This window comes from Apus apus, chromosome Z (assembly GCF_020740795.1).
Source record: "Apus apus isolate bApuApu2 chromosome Z, bApuApu2.pri.cur, whole genome shotgun sequence".
Classification (NCBI taxonomy): Eukaryota; Metazoa; Chordata; class Aves; order Apodiformes; family Apodidae; genus Apus; species Apus apus.
This window is the reverse complement of record NC_067312.1, coordinates 1,220,264-1,238,886: the sequence shown is the minus strand read 5'-3', so window position 1 is coordinate 1,238,886 and position 18,623 is coordinate 1,220,264. Positions and strand designations below refer to the sequence as shown.

The window sequence follows — 18,623 nt, the reverse complement described above, 5'->3', positions numbered from 1 at the left end:
TTTTAAACCAGGACAGGGGAGCACAAAATGTGTTTCAGCTGAACTGGTCCAGCAGCTGCTTGGCCCTGCTCTTCCTTCTATTTTCCTTGGCTTTAAAGCATGTAAAATCCTCCAGTGAGCCTCAAGGAATAGATTGAATTCTTTTATTTATTTATTTATTTTCAGCATAATTGAATAGAATTCTCTGGTGAAAGCCACAGATAAGCACTGGAAACTTATGCAGGGGAGAGAGGAGTGGGATTTAGCCCACTTGGCAGCAGCAAATTGAGAGACAAAGAGAGAAGCTGTAAGTAGTCATCTGAGTTGTGAACTGAAATGGGGTGTCAGAACAATTTGGAAGCCCCTTTGTACCTCCCCTGAGACTCATCTCACGTAGCCTGGCGTGTTGGGTTGTCAGTAAACAAAGGGTGGCAACACACCTTCCCAGGGAGCTGTTGCCTTTTCATCTGGCTATTTCTAGGTACACATGAGAGCAGTGACATGAGCATGTGCTGATTCTGAGAAGTGATACAGAAACTGAAAGGGAAGAGAAGTTAGTTCCATGTTCCCCCCCACCCCGTCTTCCCGTTGAGAATTAGTAAGTGGGGGAATGATAATGTCTTCACTTTATGGCCCTGGTGGTGTTGTCAGAGCAGAGATCTGAAGTGAGACGTCAGAGTGTGTTTCAGACAGATTTTATTGGTCTTGCTCAAATGCTGAGCTAGAGCTGAAGTCAGAGTACAGAAAATTAAATTGCTGGGGTGGGAAACGTCCTTGTAGAAGCTTCTACACTCTTTGACAGGGATGTACAAGCCAGCTGGCACTGTGGGTGTAACTGCTGTCTGTATTGAGACAGGAGGTGTTTGTTTGCCAGAGGTCATTTTACCAAAGCAATTCAGATGTGCAGGGGAAAATGAGGGGGTTTTCCCCCTGACATCCCCCAGGGAGTGTGGATCACGACGAGTTTGCACTCCTCTGGCTGCTGGGTGTAGGTGGTTGTGCATGTGGAACACCTCAGGTTCTCAGCACAGCTGGTGTGGCACTGCCTCAGCTGTCAGCTCCTGTGTTTGGAGGGGCTTGTGCTTCCACAGCTCAGAGCAGAAAGGGTGATGTACCCACCCAGATGTGCAGACACTCCTTGGGTGCTGGGAACACAAGCAAGGTGGGCTCAAAGTGAGATTGATGACCTGAGGGTACTCAGAGGTTACACCACACTCCCCTCGTCTCCTGTCCAGGACGAATGTAAAGCCCCCCCTGCTCTCTTGGCCATAACATCAAGGGAAGTTCTGAGTTTGTTTGCTGTGTAGAAAGTCTTTTTCATTAATTCCCCCCTGGAGAATCCTCATACATATCCCTATTTGTGAGATACTTCATCCTCTGGAGTTTTATTTTTCTTAGGCTCCAGATCCCTCTCTCCTTTGGTGGAGACTTTCAGGGCAACTTGTCATTTTGATGGCACACAGACCTGAGTAAAAACTGCTGTTGACATTCTTGAATGTTGACCTTTCCTAACTTCATATTGGCCAAGTGTGAAAGGCTTTGATCTTGGATAAGGTCCAGTGTGTGAGGGATTGTGCTGCACAAGATAAAAGTATCTTAGGCATGGGAATCTAAGCAATAAATGAGTGACACTCTTTAGTTGAAAACAGCAGAAATTCAAATAAGAATAAAATAAAATTATATTAAGAAAAATCCCCACCATTACTGAGTATGTAGAGACAACTGGTTTCACATAAAATATGTTTTTTAAAATGCTATCATGACTTTGAAGGCCATGAGAGAGGATTTGATTTGATATATATAAATACTTGATCTATATATATTTGACATATAAGGATTTGATCCCTTATGCATCAATAGAAAACAGTAGCTTTTTGGTTGTGTACACTGGTCAGTTCTTGCAATTATAGCTGGACTTTAGTTTGCTGGTAAGTTAGAATAAAGGAAAAATAATGGAATCTGGAAATCCAAGTACCCAGCAAAAAGAATTGCCATATCCAAGATGTCAGGGATGTCCTTGAGGCTAGAGCAGAGCCAAGGAATTGTGTTGAACAGTGGGAAAACCAAAAAGGCTGAAAGACAGAGAGACCAGGATTGGAAGGAAATGCTGAAAACTAGCAGGTCATCATTTCTCAGCAAGAACTGTTTGCTAAGGATGTCCACGAGCAATTGTGAACCTGTGTATTTGCATATACAGGAAATATTTTATGAGGAGGGCACTTCCTGAAGTCCGGGGTATATATAGCAGGAAAATGAGCCGAGGGAAGCAGAGGCTGTGAGGAAGACAAGTGTTGGGCTCTTTAATCTTCTCAAGATCCTCTCTGTGGTAAGATTCTGGCTTGGCGTGGTGGTAGGGGGGGGAAATGGGACTTTTGGCTTGGGGATTTTTGCCTTTGAGATGGTTGCTGAGAATCCAGTGTGGTCCTGATGTTGCAATGGAATGACTCTGCTGCAGCCCTCTCCTCTCCAACGGGGCATCTGCAGGAGCACGTCTCTCTGCAGCTCTGCAGTCCCTGACACAGGAGGTGCTGGGGCAGGGAAAGTGAATCCCAGGCTCCAGATCTCATGAAGACCAACAGTTCTGCCAGCAGGGAGTTAATTTGGGTAGAATTTATAGCTGGCTTAGTCTGAAAAGGATTATCTTGGACTTGATCTCGAAGGTCTTTTCCAACCTTGGTGATTCTGTGCAAACCCCAGAGTCACTCATTCCCAACCCATGAATTATTTTCCCATGTAACTGAGAACTGCCAGTTCTGTTTGTGTTCCAAGAGATGCTTATGAATTCCCACATATACAGATCTACAGTTATGAAACCCTTGAAAATCATGATGTATCTTTTCTTGTTGATCCTGGATTCTGTGATCTAGCATGGGTTTTAATTCATTTAAAATGATTATTCAAAATATCTGGTCAACTTCACAGCTGGTAGGTCTCTCACTGGACAGAGAGAACTGCTGTTGAAAGGGAAATGAGAAAAACTTTTCATTTTAATTGACCTGATCCTCCTGCTGCCAGTTTGAATGGCTGAGCTTCCACAGCTCTTCCAGGACAGAAAAGAAAGGATTGCTGAGGAGAGATGGTTGCTGGCTCATAAGGGAAAAGAAGTGCTTCTCAACTAGAATGAATGACTGGTGACAAAAGAATCTGAAGTGTTATCAGTGGAAAGGTGGCCAGAGACACAGTAACCATGGAGACAGGGGGTTTATAAAAAAGATGTGAGCAATATAGAAAACAGGAGAGTGAACATGTCTGGTTAATATTTAAGATGTCAATGGTAGTGGGGGCTGCATGGGAAAAAAATGGAAGGATCTACAAAGTTCTCTACACAGTTGGGATTTAGGCAGGGTAAGTGTTTACTTGATGGGCTAGTTCTTTGGTTAATGGATTAATACAGAAAAGAAAAAGCAGACTTGGCTCCTGAGGAAAAAGGGAGGAGAGATTTGCTTCTCTAGGAATATTTACCTTTGTGTTTATGTCTAGAATATAGAGGGAGAAAATCTGATGAAAATATCTTTGTGATAAGGAAAGGAGAAAAAAGCCCAAGTGCTGTTAAGCTGAGGACCTCCCATTAAGACCAGCAAGCTAAAAAGGCTAAGATGGGAGGAGCATTTTTTTTTTAAACAGCTGACAGAATCATTTGCCTTCAGGAGTCCTCGTTAAGCAAATATTTGTTGGGGGAAAATAAATTGACCACAGAGTATCCAGGGGATTTTTAGACTAGGATGATGTGAGTTTGATACAGAAGGTGGAGGTTAATATAAGAACTTTGTTACAAGGTTTTCAAGACTTTTAGAATGGAAAAGAGGAAGGGTAGAAAAAGAAAAACCGAAACAAACAACTACAAGAAGTGAAAATATTATCTGCAAAATCCTACTGGAAAAAAAAGTCTAGGAAAAAGGTGCTCCAGACTTTGGCATTTCAAAAAAATCCATGTGTCTAAGATAAAGTTGCAGGACAGCTTAATATGGAACAGTGAAAATAAATATAATGTGTCTTGAAGCCCTCAAAGTTCTTCAAGAAGGCAGCATGACAGAAATGGCCACAATGTCCCTCAGGATGAGTCAGTTTGGACTTTTGTGCTTTTTGGAAGGTCCAAAGCACAAAAAAATGAGAGACAAGGAGGAAGAGCAGTCAAAGATAATGAACCAGCCCAAAAGTTCCTTGTTGCTTATGACCATCAACAAGAAGTCCCTCACTGATGGCAGGGAGGACCAAGGATACTGTTGGTCCATGACTGCCCTGCAGAGAGTAAGTAATGATGTCAGTGAAGGTAAAATGTTTACTTAGAACATCAGCAAGGGAGGGTGGACAAAGCTCAGAAATGAGGAGAGGGAAGGAAAAAAGGGAGAGGTCTTTGCAAACCTGTGTGTGGCATTTAACACTTGAGTGCCTCACAACAAGGAAATTCCTAGGAAATTCTTTTCAGGAAAGACAGATGGAGAGCAGCACTTGGAGAGCAGTCAGCAATGAAGTGTGTTGCTCTTCTTTATAATCTGGTGGAGTTAGAGAAGCTCCAGGGGAGAGTGACTGGAATGTTGGTGGAGACAGAAGAGCTGCCTGATAGGGAGAGACTGAAAAGGCTCAAACCTCCAGCTTGGAGAGTGGAACATGTGTTGGATGTTGCTCAAATCCCACAATCCAGAAATGAAAGGAGCTGGCAGGAGATCTGCTGAGGACTGAGGAGCCCTCTTCGTTGTAACCTGCCAGCAGCAAACCTGGGAGGTTCAGAAAAGAGGAGGACAAAGACGTGGAGTTTTTCACAGAATGAAACCCAAAGGGAAGAGGCTGTTCCCTCCAGCAGCTCTCATCCAACAGGGATGTGGGCTTGTGGAGTGTGAAAGGTGCAACCTGGACATAGGAGCCAGGCCACCTTCTCCCTTAGCAATTCCTGAAGTCCTCTTGGAAAAAAACATTGCTGGGCTGGATGAACTGTTGGTGTCACCCAGTGGGGCAGCTCCTGCGTCGCCAGGACCATTGTGGGAGGGTAAAATGTACCTGTTCTTTTGCAGCAAGAGTGATTTGGGCTTGTCACAACCTTTTCAACAAGCAGGACACAATAATAGCACGTAAGCAGGGAAATGGGTTGCCAAAGTATTTCTGGAACCTCAACCGTTTTTGTGGTTTAAGAAGGAGATTACACAACCAGCCCAAGCTGTAATTTCATAGGTTAGGTCCCTGGCATAGGTGAAGGAGCTAGGTGACCTCTCTTCTTTTGCTTTCCCCCACCAGTTTGATGGTTCAGACTCTTGCCTCATTGTCTTGTTGTGTCTCAGGGTTCATGTGATACATGAATAACGTGAAGGCTGAACCTGGAAATCATCACATCTTTCTGGGGAGTTCAGTGAAGAATTTTTGGGGTTGCATCACATTCCTGCACACTTGTGCTGCACTTAATACCATCAGTGTTGCTCTGCAGAAGAAAATGAGTCACTTCCCTGGACTCTGACATAACTGAGCACGTATTTGTATGAACATTCTTTCCTTGCAGTGTTTTTCTTGCCTCCTGTGGACTGATCAATTTCAGCTTTACTGAATGGATAACCAGGCGTTTGAAATGCACGGAGAGAGCATCCAGAGTTCTTCCAAAGCCAAAGAGTGGCCAAAGAAAGAAGAGGTACCAGTTGTTTTCTTTGACAAAACATCATTAACAGAGTCAGCCTGAAGACTAAACCTTTGTTTGGTGACGTGACCTAATCCTATAGTATTAAGAAATTCCCCTAATCCTATAGTATTAAGAAATTCCTTAAGGTGAGGAGGAAATTCTTTGCTGTGAGGGTGGTGAGACCCTGGCCCAGGTTGCCCAGGGAAGCTGTGGCTGCCCCATCCCTGGCAGGTTGGATGGGGCTTGGAGCAGCCTGGGCTGGTGGGAGGTGTCCCTGCCCATGCAAGGGGTGGGACTAGGTGATCTTGAAGGTCCCTTCCAACCCAAACCATTCCATGATTCTATGGTTAAGAAAGTCCTGAAGAAAAGAAAAGCTCTAAAGGGCTGCAATTGCTAAGGTCCTAAAATGCAGTTAGGGTCTGCACTGTGAGACATCCTTCCCTGGCCCCACTTAAGTTAATAGCTCAATTCTTTATCCTGTAACTGCTGGAGAAAGTAATTATCTTAGGAGGATTCTCCATTGATTTTAACAGAAACTGCTCCTTAAAACCTCATCTTGTGCTGATGTTTAATATCTCCACTGAGTTACTCATTAGTTTAATCTCTTCTTGTTGTTGTTGTTTTGCCCTTGAGAAAAGTAATTCTCTGTACTTTTCCCATTAAAGTTTTTGATTTGAATCAACATCATGCAACAAGAGCTGGCACCTCACTCACCAGCAGCTACATTTGTTTGCAGCCTGCACAATGCTGCTTCTTGGCTAGAAACATTCCCAGGCTTGTCATTTCCTCACCACATCACTCCCTCCCTCCCTCCAGTCGTGCTGAGGTCGGATGTTCTGTGTTCATCATGATTATTATGTAGTATGTCCAGCATTCTTTCCACTCCAAAAATAATGATCCAGTTGGTGCCACTGCTGTGGAAATGCTGGAAATTCAAGGTCCTTCAAATCTGGAAAAATGGGGATTTTCAAATGCATTTAACTCTGATGAGACTTTGGGCTGGGTCCTACTGCTGTGATATTTAATTGAACAGAAGCTTTTAAAAGGGGCTCATTTAAACTGAAGAAAAGCTTATTACCAACTAGAATAGGATGGTATTTCAGGACTTTTCTGCTGGCAACAGAAATGCCCTTGTAAAGAGCTTATCTCAAAGAGATTGATCCAAAAAAACAGTCGTTTTGTTAAAATCAGTAAATAATCTTCAATTTTTTTCCTTGTCCAGCTTAAGGAATCAAGCTTCACAGCTGATTTTCAGGCACTCAGCATTTGAAAAATTAGGCTTTTCAAGGCAGGTCCAACTCTGTGCCCAGAATCAGCCAAGAGTTTGACAATCTGGGCCAGAAAATGCAGTCTCTATTCATCTGAAGCTGCAGCTTCAGCAGCAGAAAAGGTTAAGGGACAGGAAACACTGAAAATCCTCACCACGTTGATGCTTCCTGGTGCCAGAAATGCCCTGGGCTCCTCTAAAGAACTCGTGTGCTCCTGTTTCTTCTCCCTCCTCCCGAGGCCTCCATATCCAAAGTGGAAATTTGCAGTACATTTTCAGGAAATGAGGCCCTGAGCAGTTGCTACAGATGAAATGACCCCCTCCTGGCCTGTCCTCTCCCCTTCTGGTTACAAAAGAACCATCAGAAACTCTCTCCTGTGTGTTAAGTCTCATCAAGCTTTCATCTGGGGGGGGCTTTTTTCTTAATTTCAGGGAAGAAAGGGCAGCTGGTCCCTGATGAAAGTCTTCCTGCTCTGCTTGCTGGCCTGTGTCATCACCACTGCCATCGGGGTGCTGGTCCTCTCCTTGGTCTATGTCAACACCACTGCCTTCCTGAGAGAGACAGGGGGGAAAGAGGATGGTCCCCCTTCCCCAGAGCCCGAGGAGAAACGTGTGGATATCAAATTCCAGTTCCTCAATCACCTGCAGAAATCAAAGGTAAACTCTTCATCTTGGGCAGTAAGTCAAGCATCAGATCCAGAAGTGTCACCAAACTCCAAACCCTGTTATCCAGGCTTCTTTTCTGATCCATGGGGAGAGAGACAAACTTCCTGACAGCTTTTCACTCAGATGTTGGAAGTGGTGTGGATCTCTGCCTCTTGGAGAGCTAAAGAGTTTCCCCCCACAAACAGGGTCTGCAAGACAAGGCAACCAATTCAAGTGGGACTCTGAAATAGTCAGAATGGTGTAAAATTCTGAGAAACAAAACCAGGAAGATCAGATCTTCCTGGAAGCTGAGCTGCACTTGGGACTGGATTCAAACAGATTCCTACAGCTCAACTCCTTGATCTTGTTTGTGAGCTACAATGAATTAATTAATGAAGCCCTAGGGATGGTGTAGGTTTTGTTTAGGTGTGTTTTACTTACAGAAATGAGCAAACTGCAGAGAAATCCTCCATCTTCTAAATACATTTTTAATAGAAATAAAATAATGCCTGATTCATTTGCAGCAAAAGAGGGAAAGGGATAGATTAGGTAGTGGGGTATTTTATACTGACAACAACCATTCTGGGACTCTTCCCTGTTAGATTTAACTATGGAATCCATTTTCCAACAGAAAATGCAAAACAAAACCTGTTTAAGAGGAGAGTGACCCTTTTTTAGGTGCCCTTCCTCAGAGCAAGGTGATTCTTGAAAGTACAAAACCTGTTCTAGAGGCTGCATAAACATTGGGAAAGGAATAGTTTTGGGTAGAAATAGTTTGCAACCAGGGAAATCCAGAAAAAACACCTTTCTCAGGGCAAGTTTTTTTCAATGTTTTGAATCTTTAAGCACATATCCAACTGATTTCCCAAATCCAAGTCCAGGATGGTGTAAAAAGGGAAGATCATTTTGGTTTTGATGTCACTGCTTATTTCTCCTTTGTTGAAAAGAGATGATTACATCACAGCATGTGATGTCATGATTACATTATTCAATTATTACATCAAGGCATATAAATGCCTGGGAAAATCAACTAAAATATCTACAGGGAAAAACACCCCTGAGAAAAGGAATAGAATCTTCTCAAATACCTTTGGAATGTTTCTTCCCCACTGTCCACAATTCACACAACTCTCCATTCTCACCAACTTTCCAGGTATTTAACTACCCAGGTGGTGAAATTCAGTGGGCAAGATTCAGGAATGATGTCAAGGAATATCAAAATGATGAAGAAATGGAGTTTGGGAGAAGTATCAATAACCATCGTTCCAGAATGACTTTTGGCACCTTGAGGATCAAGAGCAAAGGGCTCCGGGCTCCTCACTGGCATTTTAATGCCAATGAACATGGCTACATGCTCCAGGTATCATCAGATGACTGCAGCTTTTATCCATGAAAGCACCATGTGCACCAATTCCATCCACATTCCATGCACATGTCAGCAGGTCAGAAGAGCAGAATTACCACTGATTGGTGGGTGACTTTAGTTTTCCTGCTTGAAAGAACATTTTCAAATACAGGTGCTTCAAACAGGCTGTGGAATGGTACCTGCAAGAGGACCAGACATCTGCAGCTTCCAGTCCAGGAGAAAAACAGCTCAGAGGAGAGGTGTGGACACCTGAAAGTTACAGAGTTTTGTGTCCTTACCCAAGTGCTTACAATAATTAAAGTAATTACATTCTAGAGCCATCACAGCAGCCCAGAGATGGACTGTAAGGTTCTTAAGAAAGCCTCTGGCTCCATCCCTGTACTGGTGCAGGATAAGGATAGATATAGATGTAGATATAGATATAGATATAGATATATATAAGGACAGATATAAGAAGAGATAGAAGGATAGATATAAGGATACCTAAAGCCTAGCTGACAGTTTTATTCAGTTTTTAAAGATCTCCAACAAAGGAGCTGTTACCAAATCAAAAAATAATATAGTTCCCTCTCATGTTTCATCACACAAACCATGAGAAAGTTTGTGCTGGTGCACAAACCCCATTTTTATTTGTGGCAAAAAAGAATTAAAGGAACCCTCATTTCTCCTTGTTTCTCTCCTTCAGCTGTGGAGAGCCTCAGTTCATCTGTCTTTCTCACAGCATTTAAAACCTGGGAGACTGTTTGGTTCTCATAAGGTCTTCTCTTTCCTAGATCAAATCCCTCTCCCTTCCTCCTCCATCCCCAAATACCTTTGGAAAGGTTTGCTCTGTCTCACCTGAGTGTCACATTCCCAATCTGTCCAACTAAGGGAAATGAGATAAACACTCACCCTGAGGAATTTAAGACAGGGTATTAATTTGAAAACAAGATAGTTTTTTTTTATCTGGAAGTATAGATATGTCTCAGTCATTCATTTCATTCTAAGAACAATTATTCATACTTGGATCAGGATAAAACTGAGCAGCTCCAGCTGGATGAGGGCTCATCCCTGGGGCAAGGCATTCCACAAACACCTGCTCCTCTCTCCAGCAGATTTGGTCCAAGATGACTCCCTTACACCTGGTCACAGCCTCTTCAGTCAATGCAAGCAACGTGTACTTGTCATGGGTTCCTTAAACCTTCTAAAATGTTGTCTCTTCCAGTGCTATCCTGGAGTTGAGTTCACCCAGGCTTGGTGGAGAGAGCAGCAGGGTCTGTTTCCTCCTAGCAGGCTTCAGGTTATTGGAGATACTGCTTTGCTGCCTGTGGAGGAGATGAGACAACCTGAATTCCACCCTGCTTGTGTTACAGGGCAGTGCCTGGGTTGGAGTTGTTGGTCCAGATGACAGCGTGGTCACCACATACAACGTCACAGCTGGCCAAGTGGTCTTCTTCCCTAGGAACACTGTGCACTGGATAAAGAATGTAGGAGCAGAGGACTGTCTCTTCCTGCTGTTTTTCACAACACATGAAGAACTGCAGACCTTGGATGTAGATGATGCATTTTTCTCCACCCCAGAGGATATAGCAGCTAGAGCACTAAAGGTGTGTGGTAGGGCAGCCACCTTCTATCTTGGCTTCTACACATGCACTCCAGGCTCATTCTCCATTTCTTGGAGAGGATCCTCCCTCCTTCAGCTCTCCTCTTTAGTCCCACCACTGTGGAAGGCCACACACATGTCCTGTGTGTCACACTGGCTGTTCCTTTATACACAAGGAGAAATACCTGATGATGCTCTCTCCTTCTCCTCCACCCTTCACATTTATCCCCAGCTCCTGGAGGTTCCTTTGTATTTCCAAAGGTGGGAGGGAAAATAAACCAGAGTGAAGCCCAAAGCTCATTTCCCTGCAGCCCCTTGATGAGTTCTGTGGGCTCAGAGAAGAAGGCCTGATAGAAAACTATAGCTAAGTCCTTCTCCTTCTTAAAATGGATCTTATTTGAGCTGCCTACTTGGCAATGTCCCTCGAGCAGGAATATGGCCACAAAGTTTCTGCTGAGCCTGAGGAATCAGCCTGTTGAAACCACAGAGCTGGGATAGACCTTCCCACCCTGAAACAGGACACAGATCAAGTTTCCCTTCTGCTCCCTGTGGCAGCAGAGAAGGAAGGGCAGAGCAGGGCCAGGGGGAGGCAATTAAAGACTTGAAGTTTGTCCACAAGGTGGAATTTGTCTCCCCCAGGTCCTAAGGTGGGATATTCCACCAAGCAAAACGTTGCAGTTTGTGGTGTCAGTGACATGTTCTGTGTGTCCCGCAGCCACAAGGTGGAGTCAACTTCATCAGAACGTTCAAGAAGCAAGCAGAGGACCAGGCAGTGAACCTCCCACCCAACTTGGATGAGCTTGTCCACAACGCCACCTACGTGCAGTCCCCGGACAGCCTGGTCTGGCAGTACTTCTACAACCTGAAAGGTAGCACCTGGGAGCTGTGGGTGGGAGAGGGGGGGGGAACTGCAGCTGAGGCACTGGAACGGGAGGTTAGAAGGATAGAGAGAAAAATCATATTAATTTAAGGAGGTAAAATAAACGGATAAGCTCGTGACTGCCCTTTGAAGATGTATCACCTGATTCTTATCTCAAAGTAGTTTAGACATGAGGGGGAAATTCTGTGCTGTGAGGGTGGTGAGAGCCTGGCCCAGGTTGCCCAGGGAAGCTGTGGCTGCCCCATCCCTGGCAGTGTTGAAGGGCAGGTTGGATGGGGCTTGGAGCAACCTGGGCTGGTGGGAGGTGTCCCTGCCCATGCAGGGGGGTTGGAAGTAGATGGTCTTTAAGGTCCCTTCCAACCCAAAGCATTCCATGATTCCAAGCAATCCTTGCTGGCTCTGGAAAGCTGCTTGGAGAGGGCATCTTGGCTCTGGGAGCTGTTCCCACCAGGGCTTGAAGAACCTCCCCAAGCCCCCACCTGGTCACTCTTGGCAGGGACAAGCACTGGCAGCACGATGGGATGGAGGCCAAACATAGGAACCCAGTGCAATGTGGCCACCAAAAATCCCAAAATAACAAAAATCCCCAAAGCAACAACAACCCCACAGCCCAAATGATCAAAAAACACCCCTCAATCCATTGAAACTCTTTACTAATTCTTCAAGAAACATCAGAGCTCCTGTGCCTTCCTCTTCTGTTGAGATCCCACCAGCCAACAAGCTGTGACAGAGCTTTGGGAGGTTCTCAAGGGTTCTTGATACAGGATGATTTAATAATTAAACCTGCTCTGTACCCTCAGTCCTGCCCCTTCCTCCTCAGGACAATGAGCCCTTGTGGCCCTGGTGACTTCTAGAGATCCCAAAGGACACAAGGAAATTTCCTGCCCTTCCTGGTGTGTTCTGATCACAGCCAGGTTAGAAATGTTGAGAAATCTTGGCCTCTCTCTGCCAAAGCAAACACAGACAAACAGAAGATCCAGCCCACAGCCCAACCCTGAGCAACCTGCAGTGAGTCATCTCAGGAGCTGCTGCATCTTCTCAGAACCATGAAGGCTGGAAAAGACCTCTCAGATCATCAAGTCCAACTGCCAACCCAAGCCCACCCTGCCCACTAAACTGTGTCCCAAAATGCATGTTTTTTGAGCACCTCCAGGGACAGTGACCCCACCACTGCCCTGGCCAGCCTGATCCAGTGCTTGGCCACTCTTGCAGTAAAGAATCTGTTCATAGTACCATGGAATGTTTTGGGTTGGAAGGGACCTTAAAGATCATCTAGATCCAACCCCCCTGCTTGGGCAGGGACACCTCCCACCAGCCCAGGTTCCTCCAAGCCCCATCCAACCTGCCCTTCAACACTCCAAGTCTATTCAAGAAGCTATAAAAAGCAAATATAGGTGCAGAGCTCCACACTGGAGCTGATGGAGCTGACGAGAAATGGATGTGGGACAAAAATCTTGACCAAATCTTGGTCTTTGGACCATCAGGGCCATAAAGTTGACATGAACCAGTTACACTGGAAGCTTGTGTGATCTTGAAGTGTATGGTTACTGACAGCAACGTGGGATGGGAAGAATCCAGGCAGAGGTGTTCACGGGGGCTGCCTGGCCACAGGAGGGTGCAGACAAGGAGGAGGTGCTGATGAGCTGTCTGGTTTCAGGGTCAGCAGAGTATCCCTTTCCTGGAGGGGTCTTCCAGTGGGCTCGCTACCGCAGGAACACCACCGGCCTCAACGAGACGGAGAAGATCTTCAGCGAGTCCCTCAACAAGGTGTGTGCCCTCAGCTGGGTGGAGGTTCCTCTCTGCCTTGTGCACGACAGGGGACATCACCCACCCGGGTGCTTTTCTGACTGGTTCTGTTCTGCTTTGCAGCACGAGAACACCCTTACCTTGGCAACCCTCAGGATATTCAGCAACGGGCTGGGCCAGCCCCATTTCCACTTCAATGCCAACGAGATGGGCTATGTCATCAGTGGCTGTGCACAGGTGAGCTGGTACCTCCAGGAGGGAGGAGTCCCAGAATCCCAGAATCTCAGACTGATTTGGGCTGGAAGGGACCTTTAAGACCATCCAGTCCCACCCCCTGCACAGCCAGGGACACCTCCCACCAGCCCAGGTTGCTCCAAGCCCCATCCAACCTGCCCTTCAACACTGCCAGGGATGGGGCAGCCACAGCTTCCCTGGGCAACCTGTTCCAGCACCTTCCTACCCTCATGGTGAAGAATTTCTCCCTGATGTCTCACCTTGCTCAGCAAAATCAGAGGAATCCTCCCTCTTCTGAGTGCTGGGAGTACAAAATAGAAAAGCAATACTTTAGATTTAGCCCCTCTGAGGAGCAGATAAATGGAGAATAATTAGGGTTAACTTTAGATTTAGCCCCTCTGAGGAGCAGATAAATGGAGAATAATTAGGGTTAACTTTAGATTTAGCCCCTTTGAGGAGCAGATAAATAGAGAATAATTAGGGTTAACTTTAGATTTAGCCCCTCTGAGGAGCAGATAAATAGAGAATAATTAGGGTTACCATTTAGAGTACAGGACTTCATGATGTGCTTCTCACTCCGTGCAAATTTGAAGTACAGAGAGAATAGAGGTGGAATGATGAGATTCCATCATGTTCTTCCTCAAGAATCTGCCTAGGACCTCTCTGCCTGGCACTGTTATTTCTCCACTGACAGTTGCTGGTGTTGATTGTTGCTCCTGTACTTGCCCTAGGCTGGAGTTATTCTCTCTGGAGTCACTGCCAACTTCAACATTGGCATTGGGGATGTCATATTTTTCCCTGTTGGGACCCAGCATTACATCAAGAGTGTGTGTGATGAGGATCTGCTCCTGATTTTGGCCTACAGCACAGGAAACCAGGTGAGAATTCAGCTGGACAAGGGGGGGAATCAGAGAACCACAGGGCTTGGAAGGGACCCCTGAAGGTCAAGTCCAACCCCTTTGCTGCAGCAGGAAAGCCACTCAATCTTTCAACTGGGCTTTTCTCAAGCAGGGAAGCTTTCTGCTTTGGTGCACACCTTCAAAAGGAATCCTGTCAAGTACTGACTGTGCAAATTCCCCTCTGGAGGGACTGGCTGGCAGGGAACCCCTGTTAAATATCTGTAGCTGGACACAGGAGGTGGGGAAGAGCCAGCAAAGGTCCGTGGCAGGGTGGGTGTCAGAGAGATGGAGTTCAGATGCTGGTTGTGCATCAGGTTCTGCTGGTGCTACAGACAAGTCCTGGACAGGCTGGGGGTCTTGCCAAGCTGAGCACCCACCACAGGGAGAGATCTTCATAACCCTTGGACAAATCTATATCCCAGGAGCCAGAGCAAGGCTGTATTTATCTAAGGTCACATGGATCCAGTCATCTTAAGACATGTCATAGAATCCCAGGCTGGTTTGGGTTGGAAGGGACCTTAAAGCTCATCCAGTCCCAAACCCCCTGCATGGGCAGGGACACCTCCCACCAGCCCAGGTTGCTCCAAGCCCCATCCCACCTGGCCTGGAAGGTTAATTGAAAATTAATTTTCATCTTGGACTTGAGGTGCACTTCTTCTTCTGCATTATCACTGTTGCATAAATGACCAGGCAGCTGTGATCATCCTTTTGAAAACTCTGTCATCTCCTTCCTAGCTGGAAACCCTCCGGATGAAGGACTATTTCCATGGCACAGCAGATCATATCCTTGCTCAGCTCTTCTTCAAGAAGCAGGAGGAGTTTCAGAAGTTCCCAAGGGCAGCCAAAAAATGAGACAAATTACCTCCTGTAGCAGTTAATGGCTCCAAGGATTGTTTCACTTGCACCACGTTTCTAGCAGCACTTTTTGGTACTTTCCTCACTGTCTATCCAGAAGTGGTGTTCAGGACAAAGAATTTGGGGTTGTTAATTATCACAAGGTGTTACCTTTTTGTATTTTATCTGGGTTTATTTATAGTGCAATGCAGTTTGATTGTTTATTAAAGTCATTTTTACCTTTCCAATTGCCTTTTGCTCTGTGTAAGGTCCATTTTTCCCACCTTCTCTCTTCCCTCCCACTCCTGAAGTGCACGCTGGGGGGGGCAAGAAGATCTTCCACCATTTCTTCCTCCATTTTCTTCCTCCACTCCCAGGGTATATTTATGACTTTTTTTGGCCTCAGGAAATGCTTCACTCATGGGGTTTAAATCCAATCAGGTTCACTGATTTATTACCAGCAGATAATAAACAAGGATTCAGTGAAATCCACAGCTGGGATTCAATTCCATGAAGGCTTTTGGTGCTTTAAGTCAACTGAAGGGCAGCTTCCTCTTCAGCTGGCTCAGGCTGGGGCCAACATCCCATCAGCTTGGGGTGCTCCACTTGCAGGTGCTGCCACCCTCCCCTTCTCACCACTGTGGGGCAGCCACAGCTTCTCTGGGCAACCTGGGCCAGGGTCTCAGCACTGAGAGTTCTCACAGAGAACTGGTTCCCATATGGCTTCACTGAAGGGCTGGATGTAATTCAGGTTACAGTGCAATAAACATTAATGAGACAGTATTTTGTGCAGGCAGGTTAGAGCAAGATCAAAAATGATTTCCCTGGTGCTGTGGTGATGCAATAACTGCTGCTCTCCCAGCTCTGTGCAAGCTCCTGGGAGACCTGGCATTGGAAGGCATGCAGGGCAAGAGGAGATCTCTTTATTTTGAGGATCATGGAATGGTTTGGGTTGGAAGGGACCTTAAAGATCATCTAGTCCTAACCCAGCTCATGAAGGAGCCAAGAGTCTCTCTGCTGTGTGTCCTGTAGCAGCCCAGGAAAACTGGGGTTATTGGGGTTCCTGCTGCTCATGCAACACATCCCACCTCCCTTGCAATGCCCTGAGCAGGCAGAGGGGAGGGAGTTTGGGGGTCATAATGGTAAAATAACTGCAATAAAAACCTCAGACAGATGTGACTAGCTGGTCATCCTCTGTCCTGGCCCAGGGGAGCAGGAGAGGTCAATGAGAGCAGCTGCAAACTGGCAGGGGAGGGAAGGCAGGGGAATGCACTGGGCAAAGAAGAGGGCAAATCAATATGCAAATGACTGCTGAGCAGCCTTCACGGGAGGATGGGATCAATTATTCATGTGCATTTGAGGAAAAGGTTAAATGAGCTCTTAAGGCTGCTGTGAAGGGACTTGTGCTCCAGGAAACTCCTCGTGGTGCTGTCCAGGGAGGCCAAGAAAAGCAGCGCTGGGAAGGAGAGGGAGAATTAATTGGATGTGGTTGATTTAGAGAGACCCGAGGGCTCTGTGGGTGCTTGGGGTGGGGGGGAGCAGCAGGGGGTGCCTAGGGGTCTGGGGCAACATCTCACAGGGTCCCAGACTGGTTTGGGTTGGAAGGGACCTTCAAGATCATCCACGGGCAGGGACACCTCCCACCAGCCCAGGTTGCTCCAAGCCCCATCCAACCTGCCCTTCAACCCTGCCTGCTGGAGAGGTGGTTTTCAAACCTATGATCCATTTTTCCCCACTCTGGTGATTAAGAGGTTGCACTTGGCACCTCCCTGAGTGAAATCTGGGGACTGATCAGCCCTTTTTTTTTTCCTCCTGACTTAGCTCCTTGTGTGAGCCCTGATGTGAAGGCTGGGAAACGGGATATGCCCACGGGTCCTCGTTACAGGATTGTTCTCCAGTGGTTGAGCTGGATGATCTTAAAGGTCTTCCCCAACCAAAACGACTCCACAATTCAATATGTAGCTAACTAAACTGGAATTGTAAAGGTTTTATGCTTCTGCAGCAGGAAAGAAAGGGGTAAGTCTGAAGGACACGTCCCCTGTGTGCCCGCTCTGCACGGAGCCATCCACCAGCTTTGCAGCTACAGGAAGCAAAAGAAGGATTCTCCAGGGAAAGAATTTCCCTGTGGCTGTTTCCAGAGGAGCAGAAGGTGCTTGTGAAGGCCCATGCTGTGCCAGGGGCTGAACCCCTGGCTGAGAGGCAGCAGATATCCTCGGTGCACTTCAGCCCTGGCTGGGAGCAGGCACCACAGGGGCTTTGGGGACCGTGTCTGTGAGGCTGCTCTGGCTCAAAATGTTCTTAGTGATCCCTGAGCTCCCCAAGAACTCCTGGAGAACCTTTCGGAGACTTTCCTTAAGCTGGAATTATTTAAAAAAAACCAAAAGAGACTTTTTTTTTCCCCTCCCTTAAATCAAACTCGGTGGTTACCCTTGTGCCAGGGAGCAGAGCCTGTGTTAGCTGGTATTTTTGTCTCCACAGAGAAATAAGTCAAACACTTCATGTCTTATTCAAACCTCTCAGTGAGTACAACCCACACACCACCCCTTGGTCAGCTGTTTACTCCACAAATGGTTTGGAAGGGTGTTTGGCTGGTTTCACTACAGATCAAACAAGGAGGAGAAGGGCTGGAGCTCTGCTCCTCTACCAAAACCTGGTTGTTTCCTCATCTCCTCCCCAGCTCCCAGACCCTCCAGAGATGGTCTTTGCTTTCCCACTGGGGATGCTGGGAGGTCTCCTGCAGCCCAGGCTGGTTTCAGAACATCTGTCTGGTGGGATGTAGATGGAGGCAGGGCAACTGAAGAGGTTATTTTCCCAGTGCCCTTTCCCCCCTTCCTTGGTGCCATCCTCCCACACATCCCTCTCCTCTACACCCACGTCTATCCTAGTTTGGGTCAGAAAGCTGCTCTGGGATGGTTCCCAGTGCCTGGAGGTGCAGCAGAGGTTTGAGATGCCCTCGTTGACATTTCTGGGTGTTTTAATTGACTGGGGAGGTGGAGAAGACGGAGTAAATGGCAGGGTTTAAATAATTAAGGTGCTGCTAATCCTCAAGAAATGTCAGAGAGGCCCCACGAGCGGCCTCATGGGATCTTCCTGCTTGTGAATCGGCTAATTAAAGGGCTCCTTTTAATTGGGAAGAGATGAGGGCGTGGGGCTGCAGGGGCCACGGGGGGAGGAGGGCTGCTGGGAGGCTGACACCTCTCCCCAAAAATGCAGTCGTTTCAGCTGGGAGGTGAGAAGCTGCAGAGACAAATCCTGCTTGGCAGCCAGGGGAGCGATGAGCAGCGGCGGCTGAAAGCCGGGGCTCTGCGCCTCCAGATGGACCTGAGAAGGTCCCAGAAGCTGCTGCAGACCTGCAGGTGAGAGGGGCTGCGGCCGGTTCTGCTGGAGGCGGGTTGGGAAACCCTCTGGGAAAGGAGGGGAAGGTGCAAGAAGTTTGTTAGCCCCGGCGAGATCCCGGCAGGGTGGAGAAGGTCCGCGCGGCGGAGGTGAAACCTCTGGGCTGGGTGGGATGTAAATTTCCTTTGCCTCATCCATCACCCTGGTGCTTCCTCCTGTGTCCTTCAGAAGCTGCCTCTGCTTATTGCTCATT

General features: G+C 46.9%; 1 protein-coding gene across 1 annotated transcript; it reads left to right on the top strand.

The window, feature by feature from the left end:
• Positions 1–4,992: 4,992 nt before the first annotated feature.
• LOC127395456 (uncharacterized) lies at positions 4,993–15,238 on the top strand. Its single transcript, XM_051642520.1, has 9 exons — positions 4,993–5,593; positions 7,281–7,505; positions 8,647–8,853; positions 10,212–10,445; positions 11,157–11,310; positions 12,979–13,088; positions 13,191–13,304; positions 14,033–14,179; positions 14,936–15,238. The coding sequence occupies exons 1-9, from the start codon at positions 5,513–5,515 to the stop codon at positions 15,050–15,052; spliced, it is 1,389 nt and encodes a 462-aa protein (XP_051498480.1). The 5' UTR covers positions 4,993–5,512; the 3' UTR covers positions 15,053–15,238.
• The last annotated feature ends 3,385 nt before the right edge of the window (positions 15,239–18,623 follow it).

Coding starts and splice junctions, on each gene's coding strand:
- LOC127395456 (XM_051642520.1), top strand. CDS start 5,513: ATGGATAACCAGGCGTTTGAAATGCACGGAGAGAGCATCCAGAGTTCT. Junction 5,594..7,280: donor AGTGGCCAAAGAAAGAAGAG/GTACCAGTTGTT, acceptor TCTTAATTTCAG/GGAAGAAAGGGCAGCTGGTC. Junction 14,180..14,935: donor CCTACAGCACAGGAAACCAG/GTGAGAATTCAG, acceptor TCTCCTTCCTAG/CTGGAAACCCTCCGGATGAA.